Source organism: Ursus americanus, chromosome 32, assembly GCF_024610735.1.
Source record: "Ursus americanus isolate L20-20 chromosome 32, mUrsAme1.1.p, whole genome shotgun sequence".
Lineage (NCBI taxonomy): Eukaryota > Metazoa > Chordata > Mammalia > Carnivora > Ursidae > Ursus > Ursus americanus.
The window spans coordinates 11942549-11968162 of record NC_142158.1 but is presented as its reverse complement, the minus strand read 5'-3'; the positions used below and the strand labels follow the sequence as shown (position 1 = coordinate 11968162).

The following is a 25614-nucleotide window of genomic DNA, read 5'->3' as shown; positions in this document are numbered from 1 at the left end:
CTCCTTCCCTACCCCTCACTGCCCACCATCCAGAAAGAGAGCTTTCACCAGCCACCAACCTGAGAACACCTCTACCTTGGACTTCTAGCCTCCGCAACTATGAGAAAATGAATTTAAGTCACATAGCCTGTGGCATGTTTTTATGGCCGCCCAAGCTGACTGATACAGTCTCCTAGCTCTAGCATAAAGGTCTTCCTTCATTTTGCCCAACACAGCATTAACCCCATATTTTTCTCTTCCTTTTATATTACAAGGGCTATTTTTGTACATGTGTTTCTACCGTGGGATTCATAGCTTCTGGCACAATGTGTAGCACACAGAACTCAATACTTGGTGAATGAAGTTAATTACAAGTCCTCCAGCTTGGGAAGGGCGCAAGGAGAAGAAAAGGAGGTAAGACAAGGAGGAAATGACTGCTGTTTTCACCCAAAGTCCCAAAAGTCCCCAATAACTTAAGCATTATTTTACATATGATCTTTTCTGTTTTTCACAATTAGCACCTCATTTGTTTTCCTATTTTCTAATCTATACAATAAGACGTTCGAGTACATTACTACATACTGCTGATATACGAAAGTTGTCCTTCTGATTGCTTTCTATGTGTCTCCTGTCCCCAGACTACAAATGTCTTGAAGTTAGGGGGCTTGTAAATTCTATTGAATCCTCATAGTACCTAGAGTAATACTAGACATAACAGGTATTCGATAAGGTCATGTTGATTTAATGACAAATGTCTGAATTTCAGAAGTTTCTCTCTGATACAAAGAATAGGCTTATATCTCATTGTCCTTCAACAGAGAGCAAAGGAAGAACTCTTCAGGACTCATTTTTATAGATTCGAAGACAATTCTTTCCTCTAAGAGGACAAAATGAAACCTCCATGTATTTGGAGAATACCCAAATGGAATCTGAGCCACTTCATTTTTTTAAGGGTATTATGGTGACTTTTGCCCATGCTACTCAGAACTTACTGTCCAGAACAAACAAGAACTGGGTATTGACCTGTGGCCTCGCCTCTTTACACAGGCTGCTTTCCAAGGACTCTGCCTGGCACACAAGTACTTGAGAAATGTTGAAGAAACTACAGAAGACCAACTTCTAGCAAGACTTCAGAACTAAACTAGTTTTTTTAATGGTCTTTCTTAATAGGTACTTAGTAAACAGAAGGTTTTAGACATATTTTACAATTAACAGAAAGATGCTGATAAATGCCTTGTGTATAGTGTATGAAATCAAAACGCAAAAACTTCAAAAGTCTTAAAGTTTATTGCCAGAATAGCAAACTTCATAAAGACACCTTTTTAAAGTACATAGTAAATGACAAGCAAAATAAACAGAAAAACTTTGACCAAAGAGAAGCAAAGATTGCTGCTATCACGCACATATAGTCAAATTAATGCCAAACCAAACAGGTGCATTTAAGAGTATATAGGTTACACAATCCACAATCTAAAACTAAAGGAGACTCATTCCAAAATGTTTGGGTTTGGGGTGGAGTATTCTAGGGAGGATGGGAGGGATATTTTATCCTAATACAGAAAATGGAAGTATTTAGATGAGAAACAGAATGATGACTAAAATATCCATGATCAGCCTAATTTCATCTCCAAGAACAGAAATCTGTATTATTGGCTAAAAGAAGTACAAGAATCGATCAGAAATCTAAACACAGAAGGAACCAACTCTAGATTCAATTTGTGCTATCCTTACAACTGATTACCACCTCATACACACTACATCCGCTCTAGTATATACTTCCGGTGAGCTAAGGAGATAAAAAGCCAGAACAGCCTTTACTATTTGATTTCAACCAAGGTTATGTCTTCTTAATCATAGAGATCTCTATCACTCTACTGCAAGCACTAGGTTTCCTTTTAGTAAAGTATTTAGTAAAGTGAAAATTCACATAAATGAAGCCAAGGAAATAGTGACTAAGTGGCTACTAGTGCCCAATAGAGCTACTGCTAAAGGAGTAGGAGTAAGAGTAGGAAGAATTCCCGGTGGCATCGAAGCTTCCTCTCCGGGACCCACTGCGGGAACCAGAGCGAGAGCCGGAGCGGGATCCAGAGCGAGAGCCGGAGCGGGATCCAGAGCGGGAGCCTGGGGCAGAAGACATGTTGTAAGGGCTAGGCAAGCCCTTAGATGAAACAGAAGCAGCCTCCAGAAGGCGAAGCCCGGTGATATCTTCCACCATGGAGCGATTCATGGCATCCTTATAGGATATTTTTAATTTGGTTTTGGGGCAGGTCAGGATTTTGGCATAGCTGCTGGTGTCTTGCAGCCTCTGAGCTGCTCTGCCATCGATGAACCCCTTCCTGATGGCTTCCTCTGTGCTTATCCTCCCATGCACTTCCGGGTCAACAAGGCCTCCAGTGAGGTACTGGAACTCCAGGAAGCGCTGACCAGCCTCGTAGGGGAGCCACTTTTCTTTTACTGCCTCTGCTGCTGACATCTTCTTCTTTCCCTTCACACCTTCAAAACCAATGAAGGCTTTCTGAGCAGGCTTCAGCCTGGTGGCCATATCTTGGTCAATCAGGCCCTGGGAGACTGCATCCTGAAGTGACAGCTTCTGACCACTGGTTGGGTGGATGATGCCGCCTGTGCAAGCCTGAGCCTCCAGAAGCCTCTGACCAGTGATGCTATCGACAATGCCCCGCTCTATTCCTTCCGTAATGGAGATCTTCTCTAAGTTTTCTGTGTCAAAGATGGCTGCAATGGGGCTCGATTCTTCCAGGGGGTCAGACAGAGAGCTACTCCTGATGGTTATGTTCCTGACACTGGAGATGGTAGAAATCTTACTTACTGTCTCGTGTCGGGAGTTGCTAAAAACATCATCACTGATACCACCACCTATGCCACTGCTGCTGCCGACACCATTTTTCAAGGAGATCATATCAGCAAACTGAGTGAGGCTGAGGCTGCCGGATCGGTACTGATCAAAGAACTTTCTGTCAATGAGGCCCTTGTCAACAGCGTCTTGAATATCATACTGACTACCCGTCTTCCTATCTACCAGGACCACCCTGGTGGAGCCGTCAGACCCAGTGATGGTTATTTCTTCCCACTCACACTCCTGCTCACACAGTTCTTTGAAGGTTTCATAATCTATCAGGCCCTTCTTGTAGGCCTCCTGAACAGACATCTCCTTGTTGGTTTCTGGGTCAACGATGACCACTCTACGCTTTCTGAGAGTATTCTTTTGTGATGTTTGCACCTCTTTCTTCTTTTCTTTCAGGGGCAGGAGACAGAGCCCTGTCTCCTCATCCTTGATACATCTTTCTTTTAGCTGCAGATAGGTAAGATTTTCTTCAGTGTTGGGGTCAAAAAATCCTTTTGTATCGTCACTTGGATCTGAGAGAATCTCACTGAGCTCCTCATTAAAGTAGCCCCTCTTGTAAGCCATGTCAACTGGCAAACGATGGCTCTCCTTCGGGTCGATGATCCCGCCCGTCGCGATCTGTGCTTCCAATAAACGAATGCCATGGCCCTTTTCAATGAGTTCCTTGTTCATGGCTTGGAACAAAGAGATGATGTTTCCTGTTTCGGGATCGTTATACCCAGTGACAGCTCGTTCTGCAGACAGGAGCTTCTCTTTGAACTCAATACCCACCAGGCCTCTTTTGTAGGCTTCCTCCACTGGTAACCTCAAGTTGCTAACAGGATCCACTATGAAGCCAGTGGCTGCTTGGGCTTCCAGCAACTCCAGAGCAGTACCAGGTCGGACCAAGCCAATTTTCATGGCCTCATAAATGCCAAGCTTCTGTTTCGTGGTCTCATTGTATATGCCTGCTATGCAACTTGAACCCTGAAGGAAGTCTTTAATTCTCTCACCAACCTCGTCATAAGAAATCTGACCTGATTCCAGTTCATTTACAGTGGATGGTCTCAAAATACCGGAATCTACCAGCTCAGAGACGGTCACCTGTTGTCTGATTCCTTGGAAGGACATACTTCTCTTCTGCACTGACAGCAAGAGCAGGCCGGTGTGTGGTTCGATTCTGCACCGTTCCCTCAGCTGCATGTAACTGACTTTCTTTTTGGTGACTGGATCCACAAAGTTTTTCTGACTATCTCGGGGATCATTCAGGGACCGATACAAATCTCTGTCAATTAGCCCACGGGCCAACGCTACATCTTTGGGCAAAAAGACACTATTTACGGGGTCCACCACACCCCCCGAAGCAATCTGGGCTTCCAGCAGGCGCATTCCGGTTTCTCTGTCGATCAGATTTTTCTTGATGGCTTCCGAAACAGAGACTGTCTTGCCTGAAAATGGATCGTCAAAGCCAGTGACAGCTTTCTCTGCTGTGTATATCTGTTGACGGTCATCAAAGTCGATGAGGTCCCGAGCAATTGCATTGTCGACAGTCAGCTTCTCATTCCTGTGGGGGTCAATTATACCGCCTGTAGCTGCCTGGGCCTCCAGGAGCATGACTGTGGATTCTGGGGTGATGAGTTTCTTTCTCTTGGCCTCCACCAGAGAGTACTTTTCCTTAGGGGAAGCAGATGCTCCAGCAATAGCTCCTGCCCCCCGAAGGAAAGGCTGGATTTCGGAGGCAACTTCTTCCACTGACTTTTTCCCCTTCAACAGTTTGTCCAAGGTCGTTTTGTCAATCAGCTGGCATTCGTAGAGCTGCATGGCCGTCACCTTCTTCCTCAGTCCATCGAACACCAGCTTGGAGGAGTCAACGGTCCACTCGTACTCAGTCTGGGTCTCCCGATGGGACCCGTAGGGGCGCTGCTTGAGCTTGTCGATTTCCCTCTGAAGGCGGGAGCGCTCTGTTTCCAGCTGTGACTGTGTCTCCCTGGTGGAGTCCTCCAACTTGCGCCTGTACCGCTCCTCGATCCTCTTGATCTCTGCCTGCAGTCTCTCGATTTCGCTCCTGAAGCTGTTCTTCTCCCTCTCACTCTTTTCTCTTTCCGACTCAATCTTCCTAATGGTCTCTTCCTTGCGGGAATACTGAGTTTTCCACTGATTGAGGTCATTCTGGATTTGCTGTTTCTCACACTCCAGGCGTTGTTTCAGCCTGCTTTCTGCCTCTAGAGTTGTTTTCAGGCGAGTGAGCTCATCCTCCAGCCTCTGCAGCCTGCTCTTGTCCTGCTCCAGAACTTTGATCTTCACCAGAAGGCTCTCTCTTTCCTGCACCACCTGAGTGCACTGGTTCTTTGATTCCTGAATCCTGTTAGATGCCTGGAATTTAAAAAGAAAGAAATGGGAAGAAATAATGTTTTGATCGTATCATATGGCGATCGTAATTCAATCTTTTTTCCTACATTTAAAACAAACAAAAAAAAAACCCTTATTTACTTATTTGCCCTTCCTCTGTGTTCCCTGGGTATACTGCTATTTTATCTTATAAATTCATGGAAAAAAATCCATAGATATATGTTGCCACTTTGATAAATGGCTTCATACTACTTTTTTAGAAGGAATTAGGAGAAGTTGTAGACCTCTCTTGTACTTAACAGAAATTATGGTTTGAAAACTATGGGCAGTTTGTTCCCGGGTATCACACCTGCTACACCTACATCCCACCTGTTACATCTATACTAACATGTTTAATAAAGCAAAACAAATCTATGGACATATACACACCCCGCACCCAGCCCCACACAAATATTGTCTCTAGAAGTCAAATGTATTAGAACTTAAAGAAGGTATTTTTAAATTAGGGGTTAAAAGAAGAAAAGGCAAACAAAAAGAAACATATTAGCGTCACAATCAAAAGAGAATAGAACAATGCATGCAGAAAAATCACGTAAGCAAGAAAGAAAAAGTGATTTTAAAATTGCATAGAAAACCCCTTTAACATGGCTTTTATTTAGAAAAATTTTCGTGAAAAATGCAGGTCGGAGCTCACTGAGTGAGAGCTATCTTCCAGAAAATAGAGTGGAACATTCGGAAGACAAGCTCTGAGCTGTTGTACCCGTGCTAATGTTAGAAAAGCGTGGCCAGACAGAGGTTCCGCACCGACTGGCATCACTGCGGGGAGAGAACAGAAGGGCAAACAGCACTGAAATTACTTGAAAGCAGTGGCCTGGGTTACGACAGATAGCAGTACAGCAATGCACAGAAAAAGGAGACTGACTGTGAGCCTCCAATGCCAGGGGCAGGAGCACAGACGAGATGAGATGAAAGTGGAGGGAATGCTTTAAAGGACAGTGAAGCTGCGATCAAATATTTGTGAATACCTCTAAAGCCTGCTTTTGGAATTTCTCAATTTCCTGTCTCAAATTTTCCCTCTCTCTCTGCAAATCATTAATCAGCCCCTGCAGTTCCAGGGTCCGGCTGTTGCTGATCTGCAGCTGGCTCCTGAGTTCGGCGATGGTCGTGTTTTTATCACTGTCCGCTTCGCTCCGGCTCCTCCGGAGCTCGTCGTACTCCAGCCGCAGGTTGCGAAGCTCTTCCTCCAGCATCAGGTGCTCCTTGGTCAGGTTCTCTGTGAGAGACTGCAGCCTCTCGATTTCGATTTTGCTTTCGTTCAAGCTCCGGCTCTTGTCCTCTATCGCCTTCTGGAAATGCTCGTTCCTCAGGTGAGCCTGCTTGAGGTTTTCCTGCTCCTGGAGCAGCTGCCGCCTCAGCGCCTCGACCTCGGAGGAGAGCCTCCTGAGCTCCTCCTGCGTCCTCTGCTTGTCCCTCAGGTGGCCGTCCAGCACGTCCCTCTGCTGCCGGAGGTCGTCCTCGCTGCGTTTCTTCACGATGGACGCCTGCTCCAGCTGCTGCGTCAGGCTGGTGATTTTTATCGCCTGCTCCTTCAGAGACCTCCTCATGCCTTCCAGCTCCTCCTCCAGCTTCTTCCTTTTCGCCGAGTCTTCCGAGGCGGTCCTCCGCAGCCGGGCCAGCTCCTCCTCCACCTTCTGCTTCTGCAGCTGCAGGTCCTTCAGGGAGCTCTGGAAGCGCGCGATGTCCTGGTCCTTCACGGTCCTCTCCTGCGACACCCTGTCGTAGTCGAGCCTCAGGCGCGTGAGCTCCTGCTCCTGAACCTTCAGCTTGCCGATGGTCTCGGTCGCGCTGCTGTGCGCTTTCTGCAGCTCGTACTGGGCCCTTTGCAACTTTGCGTTCTCCTCTTCCAGGCATTTCCGCGCGCTCGTTTCCTTGTCTACCAGTTGTTTTAATCTTTCGATCTCCTTGTTTTTCTCCTGGATCGTCTTGGCGGCGTCATCGAGCGACTGCTTGTACCGCACGCTCTCCTCCGTCCGCATCTGCGTGACCTGCCTCAGCTCGATCTCCAGCTGCTGCTTCCTCTGCGACGCCTCGGTGCCCGCGGCCTTCTGCTGCTGGGCCGTTTCTTCCACCCGCCGGAGAGTCTCCGTGGTCTGGGCCAACGTGCTCTTCAGCCGCTTCACCTCCTCCGACAGGCTCCGGTTCTCTCTGGTGAGGCCGTCGATCTGGGCTCGGTAGCCGCTGGTGTCCTCTTCCTTCTGCAGGGTGAGCTGGTGGATGGTCGTCTTGGTGATGTTGATCTCCGTCTCGAACTGGTTCTTCAAGCTAATGATCTCCTCGTCGTAACTGTTTCTTACCTTAGCCAGCTCATTCTCATACTCCCAGCGGCGCTTGGCCTCCTCCTGGAACTCAGCTTTGAGTCTCTCGATCTCCTTGTTTTTGTCCTGAATGGTCTTGGCGGCCTCGTCCAGGGACTGCTTGTGCCTCGCGTTGTCCTCGGAGCGCTGCTGGATGAGCTGCTTCAGCTCAATCTCCAGGTGCTGCTTCTTCTGCAGCATCTCCGAGCCACAGGCTTTCTGCTGGAGGGCGTCTTCCTCCGCCCGCCTCCGCTGCTCCGTGGTCTGCAGGATGCTGTCATTGAGCCTGACGATTTCGTCCTTCAGGTCGCGGTTTTCCCTCGAGAGTCGGTCAAGCTGGTTTCTCAGATTCTTGGAATCATCCTCCTTCTGCATGGATATCTCCTTGATGGTGGTCTTCGTAATGTTAATCTCTGTTTCATACTTGTTCCTTAAATTACTCATCTCCTCATTATAGTGGTTTCTTACCTTTGCCAGCTCATTTTCATATTCTCTCTTCCGGGCGCCCTCCTCCTGCAGAAGAACCCTCAACCTTTCTATCTCGTACTCCTTCTCCTTGATGGCTTTGTCAGACTCCATTTTCTGCCAGCCGAGGCTCTCCTTCTCACACTGCCTGGCCTTCTGCAGCTGGTCATAGTCACTCTTCTGTTGGTCAAACCTGTCTTCCACAGCCTTCCTCCTCCGCTTCTCATCTTCGATCTCGTAAGTCAGCCGGGTGATCTTCTCGTTAAGTTCTTTGATTTGGCCGTAGCATTTGTCCAGGTTTTGTTTCGCTGACTTTCCATCCAGCTCCGCTTGCCTCTTCAGCTCCTCCAGGCTCACGAGCTTGGCTTTGAACTGGGAACATTCCGCCTGGTATTTCTGCAGGTTCTGATCCAGGAATTTGTTCTTATTGCAGTTTTCAGAGTTGGCATCCCGGGCCAGTCTGAGCTCCTCTTCCAAAACTTCAATCTTGGTATTTTTCAGCTGGGGAAGTGAAAGCAGAAATGAGGTTGAAAGAAAAACACCTCACGTTGTGAGACAGAAACAGCACGTCTCCCCTCCCAGCCCATCATGTGGTCTCATTTCTCTTTATACGTTTACATATGTGCACGCACACACCACACACACACAGAAGCACAACTATAGAGCGATACAAGGCGAAAGCTGCTAGACAAGAATTCACGAAATCTGTATTCTCGTCATAATTCTTCCGTCAACCATCTGTATGATCTTAGCAAATGATACACCTTTGAGTTTCCCCTGCCTTACCTGTAAATGAGACAATCTCTTCCAAGATCAAAAGCTTGAGATTTCACAAATTATGCTTCCTTTATTTCAAGGTATAAAGTTTCCATATAAACTCAATGTGTGTATTAGAAATGAGGAGTAAAGGAAACAATCATTCAACATAAAAAATCCAACTCCAGCCAGTCCAGGATGGTCTCTCCCTTAATTTAACACGCACACAAACAACGCAAATTCCTTGACCAAACAGTAAAGGAAATTATTGTTTTTTTCGTAAGGTGAAGTAGCTAGAATTTCGTAAATATTACCTAACTCTATTCAGAGCAGTGTCCTCGATCACAGAACTAACACCTGACTTATGAACAAACTATATACCAGTGAATGTATACCAGTGAGTATGTCCAAATCCAGGTTCTAATGAGGCAATAATAATAAGGTTCCATTCCATTTTCTTTTCTGATCCTCCAAGGAAACAAAGTAAGTAAATTACCTTCAGATCTTCCAAACTCTTCAGCATCTCACTTAAGAATCTATAGTAGTCTCCAGACCTTGTAAGTAGTTCTATATACCGAGCGTGCATATCTGCAGCCTTGCAAAAAAAGGAGTAAAAGAAATTATAATTTAAAATTGAAATGATCATTTAAAGAGCGAACTCCCTTCATTCATGTGTGCTAATTTCAAAATCTAGAAGTACAACAAAGCAAAGGGCTGATAACATTGTATTCTAACCTCATGACTCTAGGTGTTTCTCGTAAGCCATCCGACAGGTGATGCTCTCTGACATCTTTGGGAAGAAGCTTTTAAATATCTACTAGACATTTTTCCACTTGTTAAAAGCCTCCCTCATTAAACCTAGAACTTAAGGCCAGTTTCTGCAAAGATTCTAGCATATAAACACTAGATTCAGACTCCCATGGACCATTTCCTAAAATGCATCATGTATTGAGGACCCACACTAAGGGAGCATACCCTGCTACTAAACATGTTTTGAGTGGATACCCTGTAACAAGGGGTGAATTCTGGGTCTGCAGGAAAGACAAGAAGGGGATAGGAAAAAGGGAAGATGCAGGAGGGGCAACTAAGGAACACGTAATGACATATCTACCTCTTGCAGAATCACCCCAGAGGGAGACTGGACCATGGTTCTCTTGATAGGTATGTTCAGGAGAGTTTCCAGGCCTGAGGTGTACGATGCCAGCTGGAGTTCATAATCCTGCCAAATAAAAAAAAGTTTAAGATAAACATACCTAACGGACTTAAAAGAGTCCCCGACAACTACAATTTCATGCTTTCAAATCCTCAAGCTGCATTTCTGATGACCAACCCCAAAGGCTATCATGTACTGATAGTGTCCAGGTAGCTGATATTACATTATTAAGCCATGTAGGACATCTTTATATACTAAATGAAGATTTTTGCGCATACTACCAGCGTAAAGAATGAAGACCAGCCCATTGCCATAGATATTGCCAATGTGCAGTGAATTCAAGCTAATGGATGACAAACTTTTTACGGTCTATTCAGGAAAGAATACATAAAAGCCGTAACTGTTATTCTCAAGAAGTTTATAGTCTTTGGGACACCTGGGTGGCTCAGTTAAGCATCTGACTCTTGCTTTTTGCTTGGGTCATGATCTCAGGGTCATGAGATCAAGCCCCACATCAGGCTCTGTGCTCAGCCTGGAGTCTGCTTGGGATTCCCTCTCTCCCTCTCCCTCTGCTCGTCCCCCTGTTCACGCATGTGCATGCACATGTGCTCTCTCTAAAAAAAAAAAATCTTTAAGATTTAAAAAAAGAGGTGTGTACTCTTTAAAGTAAATCAGAAAATAATGCAATTAATAGTATAGATTTTTAAAATATGGAACACTTCACAAATTTGCATGTCATCCTTGTGCAAGAGCCATGCTCACGTTCTCTGCATCATTCGAGTTTCAGTACATGGGCTGCTGAAGCGAGCACAGTTAATATTATTCTTGATGAAGTGCCAACATTCTTTTGAAACCAACATACCTTAATTGAATTTGCACAAAGTTCAGCAATTTTTTGTACTTCTTCTGATTTGTCTCGTTTGCCACATATTTCATTGTGCAAGTTCTATACAAAAAAATAAAATATTTATAAACATCAGTGTATAAATAATTTTACATAAATGTTATATCACTGTTGAACAACTGTTCTTCCTCAGTTTATTACCACATTCAGTGACATCACATTCTCACAGTTAAACCTTGAGCGATGAGCACGTTTTCTAACCAGAAAAGAGAAGCACAATCTTCAAGTTTTTTTTTCTCTAAGAGGAAACTTCCTAATCTGTGTTCTTTTCTGATCCTAACACACCAATTTATAAAGATATTTTACTACAATGTTACACTATTTCTAGTTCTTAATAGATTTCTTTGTAAGTATCTCAATTGTTTTTTCCTTAGGGCCTTATGCAAGCATTCACAAAATGAACCAATATTAAATATCATTTCAAACCTAGGTACTGCGATGAAAACCATAGGAAAATACAGCTCACACCCAGTGTTATCGAAGAGAATGACAAACTGGCTTGTACCTTCTGCTCATTCAAAAATCGCATGACCGTGTTGGAGTCACCGAACTTCATGGATTCTAAGGAATCCTGGCGGCGTTTGGCATCATAGAGCCACTTGCAGAAAGCCTGATAGTTATCACGGTAATTCCTCAGTTGCTTGATTTGTTTCTCCAGGTCCCACAATCTGGAGAAAACAGATATGATAAAATTATTAAAGCAATGCTATTGTCCCTGAAAGTATTTAACAGAGTTATCACATATCACACGATATCTCCCAGTAATTCCACCTGCTCCACGCTCAGAACTAAAAACACGCATCCATACAAAAAGTTACACATGAATGTTGCTAATGACATCTTTCGTGATAGCCAAAAATCATCAATGGATGAAGGAATAAATAAAATGTGGGATAGCCATACGATAGAATATTATTCAGTCATAAAAAGGAATGAAGTACTGATACATGGTACACCATGGAGGAACCTTGAAAACATTATTTTGAGTGGGAAAAACAGTCACAGAAGACCACACATTGTCTGATTCCAATCACACGAAATGTCGGAATAGGCAAATCTACAGAGACAAAGGGAAGACAGGTGGTTGCTTGGCGCCAGAGGGTGAGAGGTAATGGGGAGTAACTGCTAATGGGGGATGGGCCTTTTTTTGGGGGGGAGGTAAAGAAAATGTTGTAGACGTAAATTGTGATGATGGTTACACCTTTCTGATACACTAAAATCCACTGGGCTGTACATTTCCAATGGGTGAATTGTATGACACATGATTTAGTTATCAATAAAGATGTCTGTTCTTTTTTTAATCAATAAAGATGTTTTTAAAAAGCCATTAGTAAAAGGAACTACATCAAAATTCAGGATACTTTCAAACCCCATTTGGAGGAAGGCATTTCTTTTGTATAAGATGTAATTTTCTTGGGAGACCTGGGTGGCTCAGTCTGTTAAGCATCTGCCTTTGGCTGAGTTCATGGTCCCAGGGTCCTGGGATTGAGTCCCGCATCAGGCTCCCTGCTCAGTGGGGAGCCTGCTTCTTCCTCTCCTAGTCCCCCTGCTTGTGTGCTCTCTCTCTGACAGATAAATAAATAAAATCCTTTTAAAAAAATGTAATTTTCTTAAATTTCAGAAGAACACTCACTCAAAGCATCTACTCCTTCCAACAGTCCTAACAAGAGTTTACAGAGCCCAAAAGAGCCTGATCGATGGTTTCCACTTTTTTCCTAAGAGGTTGGAGAGCACCTGGTATGGGTTGATTCAAGCTGGTCTATTGTGATGTACCTACTTCCCATTTCCGACAAAGCCGCCTCCAGGCAGTCCATGAACAGAGTGGCCCTTGTGCCTAACTTACACACCAAACCAAACCACTACTTTTACAGTGATTACTTCAAGTGACATTATCTTGGAACAACCAAATGGGAAGAAAGCAGGGAAAGAGGTTGGCACACCTGTAGTCTATCTGTTTATCTATTTTTTGCCAGCGGTCTGTCAGCTGTGTGACTTTGTCACTGAACTTGCCCAGATCCAGGTCATACAGTGGATACTGCTGTGAGGTCTGGGAGTGGATCTGCTGGGCTTTCTGCAGCTCTGTCTTCATGGTGGCCAACAAGGACTTCTTCAAGTTCAAGTCATTTTTGATTTTCTGTCACAGGAGAAAGAAAAGGGTACAAATTAATCTCTTGGAATACTTGTATTTTTAAGTGACAATCAATCCAGGAAGATATATTTACTGATTGCATTTTCCAATATTTATGCCCATGATCTAGTTCCTTATGCTACCCCATTAATAAAAGATTCAGTGTGGGAATTTCATTTGTTTGAGAAATGCTAAATACCATACTCTATTCCATTCCTGAATAATTAGAACACATATGAACATTCTTGAAGAGGAAGAGAAGTCCTGTAGTAAAGAAACCAGTTTAATTATGTTTAATTCTGCATTCCCCAAACTAATCTCACCACAAATTACTTCTACACATAGTTCCTGCTAGAACACTCTGGGAGATAGTGTCCTAGAGATGACGACAGACGTCAACCCTGTGTGGCCAATGAAATTCAGGAATCCTCAAGACTCATAAAACTTAGTGAAGCCTCAGGACTGGGGACTGAGCAGCCTTGCATTATTTCCCATAACCCGGGGCACTGTGATAATGGAATATAACTTCTGGTTACCTTCAGCCCACAGCGGTAAGCTTCCACTTTATCCAGATCCAGGCACACGGTTTCCTCCTCGGTGAGTCTGGCTTCGTACACCTTCAACATGTCTTCTGTCTGCAGGATAGCCTGGAGTAGAGCTCTCACTGTGCATAAGCTGTAAAGAGCCAAGGGGGCCAAGAACATTGCCGGTGACATAATTAGACTCTGAACGTCTGGCTCTGGCCACTATTAACAAAAGAATGTCAAAGCCGGTAAAAATTCATGTTGCCTATTTTACAAGGTGCAGGAGCAAAAACGTCCCTCCCTCCACCCCTGCACCATGATTCAGACAGCAATTCTGCATTCACTGAAGATTTCAAAGTCCCAGCTCTTACAGATATACCGTAGGTATAAGATACATTAGATTTCACCACGGTGAAATTAACGCCGAGGCTACAGGACCCTCTCTCAGTAGCCCAGAAGAAAGTAAGTAAGCCTGTAGTGAATCGAGAAACTGGAAGACAAGGCCGCAGTGAGCCAAGCATAGAAAGCGGATGAAGTCTGACAAGATGAAGCTTGAGAACGGCAAAATGTCTGTGACTGAGGTCAGTCGCGTTTACCTGTTTAAGTAGCCATCGGTAACACCATTGATATTTTCCAGTTTCTGGAACAGTCCAAATACCTCATTCTGTAAATAGCAGTATTTTTCTGAACCTCTGAAGTTAGCTAGCATGTCTTTCAGCTGGTTGAGAACTTCAGCAATTGCTTGAGAATCATTCTGCACACTCTGTTCAAAAAAAGAAGGAAAGTGCTGGATTTAGCTGTGTGATTCTTATGATCATTTTTTGTCCCGAAGAAGTCCACTAAATGGAAAAGACTCAAGAGACACAGTGGACATTTCATTTCCTTCTTTGGGGAGGCCTTATCGGCACTGTGTAAACATGGCCCTCTCCCTTGGGAGATATCTCTTGCACTTCCCAGTGTGGTGCCCAGGCGTGGCTGAGCAGAAAAGATAACGGAGTGCGGAGTCAAAACACCGGGGTTGCAGTCCCAGCTCTGTCCACGGCTTTGAGCTTTTACCAGCCACCCCCGCATCAAATCTCTCTGCGTCAGTCTCCTGTCTATAAATAAAAATAATTTGGGGCGCCTGGGTAGCGCAGTCGTTAAGCGTCTGCCTTCGGCTCAGGGCGTGATCCCGGTGTTCCGGTGTCGAGCCCCACATCAGGCTCCCTTCTCAGTAGGGAGCCTGCTTCTTCCTTTCCCACTCCCCCTGCTTGTGTTCCCTCTCTGGCTGGCTGTCTCTCTGTCAAATAAGTAAATAAAATTAAAAAAAAAATAATTCTACCTGTTTAGCCCATATCATACGTGGTTTCAGGCAGCAACCAAATTAATGTTTCTGAAAACTTTAAAAACGAACAAAGTACTAGGTCGCACAAAGGGAAAACACGGTAGCCTGATTCAGCCACCCATAACCAACACAAAGGTGGCTTAATCCCCAGCCTGGAAACTTCTACAAATCTGGAAGCATGGGAAAGAAGAAAGGAAATCCTGCCAGAAGCCTGTTTTCTTGAAAATTCATGCTTCTTCTCTATAAATATTTAAACCAGCATGTTTTTTTAAATTAGTTTGCAGATAAATACAAATATAGCTGGAATTGGGCAAAACGGTACTGGATGCCTACCTTTAGCTCATTTATTTTCACTGTGATGTGGTGCGTGGACCCTTGGTCTGCTAGAAGCATGTTTTTAAGGGTCATTCTGCCCTCACAGTGCTCCATCTGCCTGCGAATCTTCTGGAGCTCCATCAGCATCCAAGTTTCCTGCTTGTCATTTTCTCTGTTGGTTTCAATCACTTTATTATGGTTGAGATCTTGGCAGGAACTATGATGAGTGATTTCAGTTGTGGTTACTGTAAAAATATGTTAGGAATGCAAAAATCAGAGAGTTCCGAGCTAGAAGGGTGCTCGGCCTCAAAAAACATCCATGCTGCACAAACTGTAGCTCCCTCCGTTGATTTGATTCTGAAAATATGTGTATAGATGACTTTTGATATGTTATTTTCCTAATGAAGTGATTATGAAACTCGTTGTACACAAACTACTTTCTGTTACAGCACAGCGGTGTGTGTGGTGGATGCAAAGAGAAAGAGGCTCCAAACCTGTCTGGTGCTGGGGGTGGCCAGGGAGCTGTATGACCAGGGTCTGGTAGTGCTTCTGGGCATCGGTGAACTGAGACTGCATCTTCCGCTTGTCATCATCCCCGAACATCTCCGAGCCCTGGCTGTTTCTGATGAACTCTTGGTAGTGCAGCTCAAGGTCAGATATTGTCTTCATGTAATCTTCCTGCCGCATCGTTTTCAGCTGGAAGTAAACCAGGCAGGAGTGTTTGATTGTCCCCATAGCATGACCAAGAAAAGTGCCGGAAAATGCCCTATGCTAGAGGGGGCTTAAAGCAATACTTGTCAAAGGCCCACTAAGATATAAAAGGTCTTTGGGGTGCCTGGGTGTTGCGGTCAGTTAAGCATCTGACTCTTGGTTTCGGCTCAAGTCATGATCTCAAGGTTGTGAGATCAAGCCCTGCATCAGGCTCCATGCTCAGCGCGGAGTCTGCCTGAGATTCTCCCTCTCCCTCTGCCCCTTCCCCCTTTCGTGCTCTCTCTCTCTCTCAAATAAATAAATATTTTAAAAAAAAAGATACAAAAGGTCCTTGAGGATTCCAAGATTGCTCCTCACAGCCACAGCCATGGGTTGTCTATTTTTGTTCTTACCGAATTTTATTCACCAAAGGAAATATTACTCAAAAGTCGCAAATCTAAAGCAGATCATAGCAAAGCTGCTCTGACTGAAAAGAGTAAAGGGGGAGTAAGAGGGAGCCCAGACTTCTCCATTCTGTGCCTCTCTCCTTTCTGCTGGCCCTGTCATCCCTAGAGGACCCCCTTAAGCAGGGATTCTTCAGACCACAACTCGAAAACCACTGATCTAGAAAATGAATGTTTTGGGTGTTATTCTAAGAATTCTATCCCACCTTTCACTTCTGTGATATCCAGTTAATAATTTATGAACTAGTTTTCCATTACATCAAAGGAGAATAAGATCCAGGGTATTACAGGACCACATGCCTTTTCCATGGGTACTTCTGGCTTGTCGGGCAACTTTAATTCGTACTTCTGTTTGTAGCAGAGCCAGCCACATGTGACTCCCTCCCCTTCCATGTAGGATGGACCCTAACCACTCAGGCAAGCTGAGCTAACTCTTCCAATGAGATACAAGAGCATCAGCTGCACTGCTAGAAGGTCTGCCTGGCAGAGCCAAGTGCCACAGGGAGCAGCGTGGCACCTCTGCAGGCAGCCTGAGTGGTCCTGAGGATGTACCTTGGCGATCGTCATGGCCCTGATTTTCTCGATGTCAATCATGCAGTAGTGCCAGGACACCAGGCTCTTCATGTTGATGTACAGTTGGTTCCACAGAGCCAAGATGGCCTCGTAGTATTGCTCGATCCTAGAAGGCACAAGGGGAAAACACGCCAGAGCCCCGGCTTTCAAATTCTGACCCAAACAAGAAATCCGGCCATGCTTACACCCTGCATAAAAAACTAAAACAAGAACTAACAGCAAATGTATACTGTTTAAACACTCAACATGTCAATGGATCTGGACTAATTTACTCCCCAAAAGTTCATTCTCAATGATCTACATTAGTAGAGATAATTCACTTTGGGTCAAAATACACGTTTCTTTGTTCTTGTGTTGTTTGTCAGCAACTTTTTAATTGACAGAGGTCTAACACCATGCAGGGTGACAGGGAGAAACCGGTCATGGGATGCTGACGGCTACTGCAGCTTGGAAGTGAGCACGTGAGCTCGTTATGCTTCCCTCCCTACTCTGTGTATGGCTGAGGAATTCCGTGATAAAAGATGGACAAGAATCTGCCACGGAAAATCTGTACAATGAATGCTCTACCTGCTTGTTGAAGAGCAGGTATTGATATGAAGGGCATTTTATATTTGTGGCTACCTGCAAAATTACTGATCCTCTTAGAAGGGAAGAAGAACTTTGAAATAATGCCTTCAAGGTACATGGTGGGAATTGTTTCCTCACAGACATCCAGATCCAGGAGGCACAGAGAACTCCCATCAAAAGCCAAACAATAGCAGGCCAACACCAAGACATATTGTAATTACATTTGCAAAATAGAGTGATAAAGAAAAAATCTTAAAAGCAGCAAGCCAAAAGAAGTCCTTAACTTATAAGGGAAAACCCATAAGGCTAGCTGGAGATTTCTCAACAGAAACTTGGCAAGCCAGAAGGGAGTAGCATGATATAGTCAAAGTGCTGAATGGGAAAAATCTGCAGCCAAGAATACTCTATCCAGTGAGGCCAGCATTCAGAATTGAAGGAGAGATAAAGAGTTTCCCAGACAAACAAAAACTAAAGGAGCTTATGAACACTAAACCAGGCCTGCAGGAAATATTAAAGGAGACTCTTTGAGTGCAAAGGAGAGACAAAAAAGTGAAAAAGACAAGAAAGGATCAGAGAAAATCTCCAGAAACAATGATAAAACAAGAAATAAAATGGCAATAAATACATATCTATCAATAAGTACTTTGAATGTAAATGGACTAAATACTCCCACCAAAGACATAGGGTGTCGGATGGATTAAAAAAACAAGACCCATCTATATGCTGCCTACGAGAGAGTCATTTTAGACTATAAGATACCTACAGATTGAAGGTGAGGGGGTGGAGAAACATTTATTATGCAAATGGATGTCAAAAGAAAGTCAGAGTAACAATACTTAGATGAGACAAACTAGACTCTTTTGTTCTTGTATTATTTTTATCCTGCTTTGGTCAGGGTAGTAATGGCCTCATGGAATGATTTTGAATGTGTTTCCTCTATTCCATTATTTATAAGAATTTGATAAAGATTGTCATTAATTATATTTTTTTAAATGTTTGGTAGAATTCACCAATGAAACCATGTGGCCTTGGGTGTCTCTGTGCTGGGAGATTTTTGATTCCTAATTCAATCTTCATTCTTGTTATTGGTCTAAGGAGATTTCCTATTACTTGGATTCAAGATTCATGATTCAATCTTGGTAACTTGTGCATTTTTAGAAATTATCTGGGTTTTTTCCCTAAGTTATCTGATTTGTTAGTGTATAATTCCTCATAGTAATCTATTAACACACTACGTATTTCTGTGGTTAAATGTTGTACTGTTTTCTCTCCCATTTCTCACTTTGATTTTTGACTCTTGTTTCTCTCTTTTTTTTTCCTTAGCTAATGTAGTTAAAGCACTGCCAATTTTGTTTCTCTTTTCGGAAAAACTGGTCATTACTTTTAATGTTATGTTATTGTTTATCCTGGTCTTTATTTTACTTATTTCTGATCTTTCTTTGTTCTTTCCTTCCTCTACTAAATTTTGGCTGAGTTTCTTCTGTTCCTAGTTCCTTGTGGTATAATGTTGTTTATTTGAACTTTTTTTCTTAATACCAGCATTTATAGATAAATTTTACTGTTACATTTGCTTTGGCTGCATCCCATAGGTTTTGGAACATTGTGGGCTTTTTTTCTTTTGTTTTGAGACATATTTTGATTTGCCATTTGATTTCTTATTTCCCATTGCTTGTGCAGTAGTGTGTTAATATTTACATATTAAATATTTACTATTAAAAAAAAGAATTGTTTCCTCCAGCCCCTGCACACAAACATTCTCTTTTACCTTCCAATAAAAACTATAGCATCTTCAAAATAAAGTTACATGATAGTACAAGGGGACCCTCCTAAGGCTTTTATTCCGGAGGGAGGGGATTTTAGTGAAAAAGGGTGTGTCTGTGTTTCTCATATAGGCATTTGCCCTATTTCTCCACATTCGCATTCACATTGTGGCTACTAGGGACTTCAACAACTTACTTGCATGAGAGGTCTACGGCCAGAGGATTTGGAGGAGGGATAATCAGACCAACAGAAGGCACGAGCATGTCCACGCCTCCGGGACCCGTCACATACCACTTGCTGCGCTCATTATTGTCCTTCAGGATGCACTCATCCCCTTTGTGCACAATTTTCTGCAAGGCAAACAACCCCGAGTTTTGTCTTTACTCATGAGTACACATTTTTATCTTTTTTTCTCAAAGAGAAAAATAGAGATAAAACCGTGCAAACCATTTGAGCTTTGACATTATTATTTTCCTTTATTTTATTCTATTTTATTTTATCTTTTTAAAATAGGCTTCATGCCCAGCGTGAAGCCCAACATGGAGCCCAAAGTGGGGCGTGAACTCACAACCGTGAGATTGAGACCTGGGCTAAGATCAAGAGTTGGAGGCTTAACCAACTGAGCCACCCAGGCACCCCTTATTATTTTCTTTAAGTGAAGATGATCTTTATATATCCCAACAATACTGATACTTTAAATAATGCACAAGAGCCTAAAAGGTGTATATAAAGTGAATTAGGTAAAGTAACTTTCCAAAGACAGCCTGGGGAATCCATCAGTAAAGTGAGAAATCCTTTTGTAAAGCAAAAACTCACCCCATGGCTTTCCTAGTTTTGTGAGTTCATATTTCACATATTAGATTTACTATGTGGCAGTCACTTGTCTCATGCACTGACTCTTAAAATTTAGAAGTAAAAACAAGAAATTCTGGCACCAGGTCCCCAGAAAAACAACTTTCTAAATTAATTCCATAGCTTCGTGAAAGTTCGACTATGACAACTATCCTCACTGGTGAAATTTAACAAGCTTGATATTCATGTATTTTGATATCCATTTCAACTTATTTCTCCTCTCCCTGCAAGTTCTTAAACATTTCTTCCTGCCAGGATAAACTCCATTGTTTTTATAACATTTATCCAAGCATTTATCTTAAACCCTCTGTAATTTTTATAAGAAATCAGAGCTGTGGAAATTATATAAATAATTAGTAAAACCAAGTCATCTTTCCACATAGATGCTTGTAGTTACCACAGAGGCTGCAGAATTGATGGGCTCAGTGACTGCAGAAAATCTGCAATGACAGTCACTTTACATGCAGCATAATGGTCACATTTCTCCTTTCTTTTAGGTCAGAAATTTAAAGATCTTTCAAGAAATTTAAAGATTTTAAAATTAAAGATTTAAAGGGTAATCACAAATAAAGTTTTGCACATTAGATGAAGAAAAGTATTAAGATTTAAAATGAATAGTCTAGGGACGCCTGGCTGGCTCAGTTGGTTAAGTGTCTGTCTTTGGCTCAGGTCATGATCTCAGGGTCCTGGGACTGAGCTCCTCGTCGGGCTCCCTGTTCAGCAGGGAGTCTGCTTCTCCCTCTCCCACTGCCCCTTTGTCCCGCTCCAGCTTCCTCTTTCTCTCTCTCAAATAAATAAATAAAATCTTTACCAAGAAAAATAATAAAAAATAAAAAACAAATAAGATGAATAGTCAATAAATAACCACTGTCCTAATTATTGAAAACTCTGCTAGGACTCAGAACAGAGCGCTGCATTTCCACAGCTTGCTGCTTCGTGTATAAAAGAAAGGCATTTTCTGTGCTGCTCACTGGAACCGGGATGAAACTCTGCTCTATTGGCAAAATTCTCTGTGTAAAGAAAGGGAAAACTTGGGCTTCATTCTGAATAACCGAGTGCACACCTGGTCTTGTTTGTAGTCACAGAGAGCCCTGAGAATAATGGGTTTGTTGCTTCTATAGTCTGGGTTCCGTGGTTTCAGCTGCACGATCTTCTTGGACTTGTTTACCAAGTTCTGTACCTGACGCTTGTATTCGAGGATTTTCTCGCGTTCTTTCTGCAATTGCAAATAAGATCATATTTTCATCACATAGATACTCTGTGAATTTCAGCTAAGACCTGCAAGTAACATCGATATACCTGCTAGGACACGACAAATGAGATATTGCGATAGTTGCATGAGCTCCAAAAAGCTACCAATTCCTCTATGGGCAGGGACTCTAGGGACCTGTCGTAATGAGCCACTTCGGAAGCTACACAGCTGTGAATTAAGCGGGCAGCAAAGAATATCATTGTGTGAAAAGCCTACGTGGATAGAATGCGAAGTATGCTTTTTCCAAAGGAACCCTCACATCAAGTAATCAGTATTCTCTCCGTTTTTGCTTTGTGACGATACCTCCAGCTCCTTGATCTGTTCCAGCAGGCGTTGCAGGGGCATGTTCTTATCACACGGGTACTTCTTTCTGATGGAGTCTTGAAGGCCCTTCAGGTAAGCTTCGGTTGACTGGGCCTCTTCAAAAAACTATTAAAGAGGAGCGTGATCGCGTGTTAATGAAAAGGCAGTCAGTAAGCAGCGGCATCTAGTGTTTCCCAGTATTTCTGTGTCAAGGACCATCTTCCCGGAGTCTAAAGAAACGATATTGACTTAAGTGACAGCAAGAGACATCTGAGCGACTGGTGCCCAGGTTACCCATCCGTGTTCCTCTAAACTGAAAGCCAGGAAAGGGTATTTGTAAACTATTTTGAAGGTTGTTTTTGGTGCTTTTAAAAAATGCATTCAAAAAATCAGGTATTAGGACCCAAACGACAATGAAATTACTACTAAGCATAAAAACCTGAAAGTAGGCAGCATTTTCTTTGAGGTGAACGTCAATGCACTTGGTGATCTGAAGAATCCAGCTCCACTGCGTCTGAAGTGTATCCATATAGGCCTGAAGCAAGAAAACATCAGCTGTCACATCACCACTCAGGCATTGAGGACATCCATTCTTGGACAGATATGTGAGCCCGAATGAAAGTGACGAAACATTTTTTTATCGAATACCAAATCAAACAAACGTTTTTTCTAAAACGTGAAAACTGAATTTCCCAACAGGGTCCCTCCACTGCACCCTGTTCTTATACAGCTGCTAGAGGATGGGCAAGTCCGAGGAACCCGTACAGAGGGCTTGAGGGTCTTACGGCAGTGATTCTCACCAACTGATAGGAAAACACTTAGTTTTTTCTTTAACAACTAATATGGCTACACCAGTTGATGTCATACCAGCTAATGTCAGCCTTGAGCACAGCCCACAGATGGCAGCCTAGGGCAGAGGTTGGCAAGCCACAGCCCGAGGGCCACCTCTGGCCCACTGCCTGCGTTTATAAATAAAGTTTTATTGGAACACAGCCATGCTCATTCACTTACATATTGTTATGGTTGCTTTCACACTATAATGACAGAGTTAAGTAATCTGGACAGAAGCCAAACGGTCTGCAAACCTAAAATGTTTATTATTTGGCCCTTTCCAGAAAACCTTGCCAACCACCGGTCTAGGGTGTTGATCCCAAAATATGTAAAATAAACTTGTCATGGCTTTAGATAAAAATCATTCATCTGTATAGTCTTTACAAAAAGTTCCCTTTTCTTCTCTAATAAAAATATAAATCTCATGAAGCCTACCTCAATTTTGTCTGAAGCTGGATGCTGATTGAGGACAAGTTGGTCGCTTTCTTGTTTAAGTTTATTGAGCTCTTTTTCCTTAACTTCCAGTTGGCTCATGCGTATCTATAAATGAAAGAAAAACAAACCCTTCAGAGCAAGTCACCATTAGCATTTCCACTGTAGGAAGTTAGAACACAAAACTGCACTGTGGAAATGAACAACGTCAAAAAATTGTGTTATGGTTTCCTTAAGAATCATAGGATTTTTAAGACCAAAAAGAATGTTTGAGGTCATCCAATACATGGCAGAGGCCACACTGGTGACATTCCTTGTCCAAATCCACACAGGTAAAGTAGGTAAAGTGACAGCGACAACTAATGCTGGGATTTTCTAAGGCTAGATTTTAATCCACCACCCTCCTGTGCTACACACACTCTGGGATATCTGAACGCCTTCTTCTGACCCTGTCTACTGGCTTCCAGGATGTTACGCAACGCATTGCCCCTCTAAAGTCCCAGAAAGGCTCCCAGAAAGGAATGGCTCTCCACGACCACTTCAACAGAGGCTGAATTATAAGTAGCTGATTAAGATTTGCAAGGCCATTCATCCCCATCTCGGGGCCCTCCCAGGCAAGAGCCTCACGTCTACAACCAGGAGGGGCGAGCTTACAGAGAAGGCCTCCTGCTTCTGGGCGATGTTGGTGTTCCGGTCACTCCAGTCGTACAGCAGCTCCTCCTCCTCACAGTCATTGATCCACATGATCTCTCGGGACGTGGCCTGGATGATGTTCTGCAGCTGTCGCAGGTGGTCCATCCTCTCGAAGGACGCTTTCTGCACAGAAGTCCAAAAGCAGCATTAGGATAACAGTATGCACATTAATGGTGCTCTCTGCAGATTCCAGACATAAGTCTGTGTGGTCCCTTTTACAAAAATAATAATAATAATAATAAGTCACATGAATCAGTAAAATGTTCACTGACCACCTAGTATGTAAAAAAGTCCCATCCAAACTTATGATGAACACAGAGCAATTTTAGATTCAATGGAACAGCCTAATTCAAAAGGTCTTGATTCAGACACTGATGTCTGGGTTCAATAATTAGTTTTAGATTACAAAGGGAGAATTAGGATCTTCAAAAGATAAATCAAGTTTTTCCTGACCTCTTCTGCACCCCAAAAATTCAAGGTACCGTCAGTCACACCCAGACCTAACTGGACAGTTGTGTCACAGCTAGCCACATAATTTAAAAAGGATCACTGCTGGGGCGCCTGGGTGGCTGAGTCAGTTGAGTGTCTGACTCTTGATTTCAGCTGGGGTCATGATCTCAGGGTCCTGGGATCAAGTTCCGGGTCAGGTTCCGTGCTCAGTGGGGAGTCCGCTTGAAGCTTCTCTCTCTCCCTCTCCTCCTGCCTCTCCCCCAACTCAGGCTCTCTCTCTCTCTCTCTGTCTCTCTTTATTTAAAAAAATAAATAAATCTCTAAAATAAATAAATAAATAAAATGGATCCCTACCAACAAGGAAATACTGAAAAGGTGAAGATAGGTGATCCAGAAAGGCCAAAAAAAAAAAAAAAAAAATGCCATAGCTCTTCTTCTTACCAGACCAGTGAATTGATTTCCACTTTGTCATAAAATGGTGATGATGGTCTAAGAAACCTCTGTCTGGGGAAAACAAGTCTTATTTTTGCTTATATTTCATAAAAAGGCTACAATTCAAAAGTGGATAAGCTTTATTTCTTTAACTGCAGGCATTTAAAAGAGGTGCTATCCACGGGACACTCAACCTACAGACAGAACAGCACTGGGTACTGCCTTCAGAAAACGATCTTCTAAAACTTCTAAAGGAAACCCAGCAGTAGAAGTGAAAGTCGCATCACAAGCCCTGAGTGTATTTCCAGGTACGCCCACGCTCCTTAGGTGCCTCACACATAGGCGCGCTCCATGTTAATGAAACGGAACGAACTGAACACAGAGATGTCAGAAATAAGTCAGCTTACCAGCAGGTTTTCATACTCCTCCTCCAACTGGTAGATCGCAGATTTCTCACGCTGGAAGAAGACAAACAGTGAGTGATTAAAATTTAATTCCCCTTGTGGGTGTGTATACAAACGACAGCCCTTCTAAACCTCGTTTGTGTCAGATAATGACTTCAGACCACTCGGTAAAAAGAAGTATTTGCTCTATAAAAACTTTTACATGCGGGGACCTTTGCCCAGCTGGATTTGAAGGCAACCACCGCCCCCTCCCCGGCCCCAGCCTGGTGGCATCATCTCTACAATGTAAAGGGCTGATCACTGTCACTTAAGGACTCACTTGTTTAAAAAATGTTGTTTGACGATACAATTTAGGACTCCCCAGATCTTAGAGAAAGAGGGAGAAATTTGGTCACATACTCAATGGATAAAAGGAATGGGAGAAAAAAGGCAGAAGTGAGGATGAGTATCTCTGATCTAAGTAAAAAAAAAAAAGTGAGGGATTTAAATGCATGGAGATCTGGCGGGAGCCAGGCACTTAAAACCGGGTGATTATTTCATGCTGCCATTCTTGACCCCGCTTCAAGTCAGTCCTTTCAGCAAAGGAAAAGTGTCAGAAAGAGACACATAGGAAAGCATTCTCCAAACACACAAAACTCTATGATTGCTGTGCTTTCTCTATTTGAAGGATGCTCTGCTTTCTGAAAAATAAAACAAAAAACAAAAACACAAAACCCTACCACCCCCAAAAGTACTCATGTACAAAGTACACACACATCGACGTGTGTACGCCCCTCGCCCTCTGTTTCCCTCTTCCTTAAGAGTTAACACAATCTCTACT

At 43.2% G+C, this 25614-nt stretch overlaps 1 protein-coding gene and 1 non-coding gene across 3 annotated transcripts in view; both read right to left on the bottom strand.

The window, feature by feature from the left end:
• Positions 1-1247: 1247 nt before the first annotated feature.
• The window catches only part of DSP (desmoplakin), a 44260-nt gene continuing 19893 nt past the window's right edge, over positions 1248-25614 (bottom strand). The window contains exons 6-24 of one of the 2 annotated variants that reach the window (XM_045811534.2): positions 24798-24848; positions 23470-23631; positions 22819-22923; positions 21992-22087; positions 21553-21678; positions 21061-21213; positions 19341-19495; positions 16797-16923; positions 15585-15786; positions 15109-15335; positions 14048-14214; positions 13464-13602; positions 12740-12933; positions 11305-11467; positions 10758-10841; positions 9854-9961; positions 9239-9337; positions 6193-8487; positions 1248-5191 (exon numbers count right to left, since the gene is read on the bottom strand). In XM_045811534.2, coding sequence (XP_045667490.1) covers positions 1943-5191; positions 6193-8487; positions 9239-9337; positions 9854-9961; positions 10758-10841; positions 11305-11467; positions 12740-12933; positions 13464-13602; positions 14048-14214; positions 15109-15335; positions 15585-15786; positions 16797-16923; positions 19341-19495; positions 21061-21213; positions 21553-21678; positions 21992-22087; positions 22819-22923; positions 23470-23631; positions 24798-24848 — 7902 coding nt within the window. In that variant the 3' untranslated portion in view covers positions 1248-1942. The remainder of the gene's footprint in view (positions 5192-6192; positions 8488-9238; positions 9338-9853; positions 9962-10757; positions 10842-11304; positions 11468-12739; positions 12934-13463; positions 13603-14047; positions 14215-15108; positions 15336-15584; positions 15787-16796; positions 16924-19340; positions 19496-21060; positions 21214-21552; positions 21679-21991; positions 22088-22818; positions 22924-23469; positions 23632-24797; positions 24849-25614) is intronic. The other variant, XM_045811535.2, reaches the window with a different exon arrangement.
• LOC123801611 (U6 spliceosomal RNA) lies at positions 10600-10706 on the bottom strand. Its single transcript, XR_006782274.1, has one exon. It is a non-coding gene; the product is annotated as a U6 spliceosomal RNA (small nuclear RNA).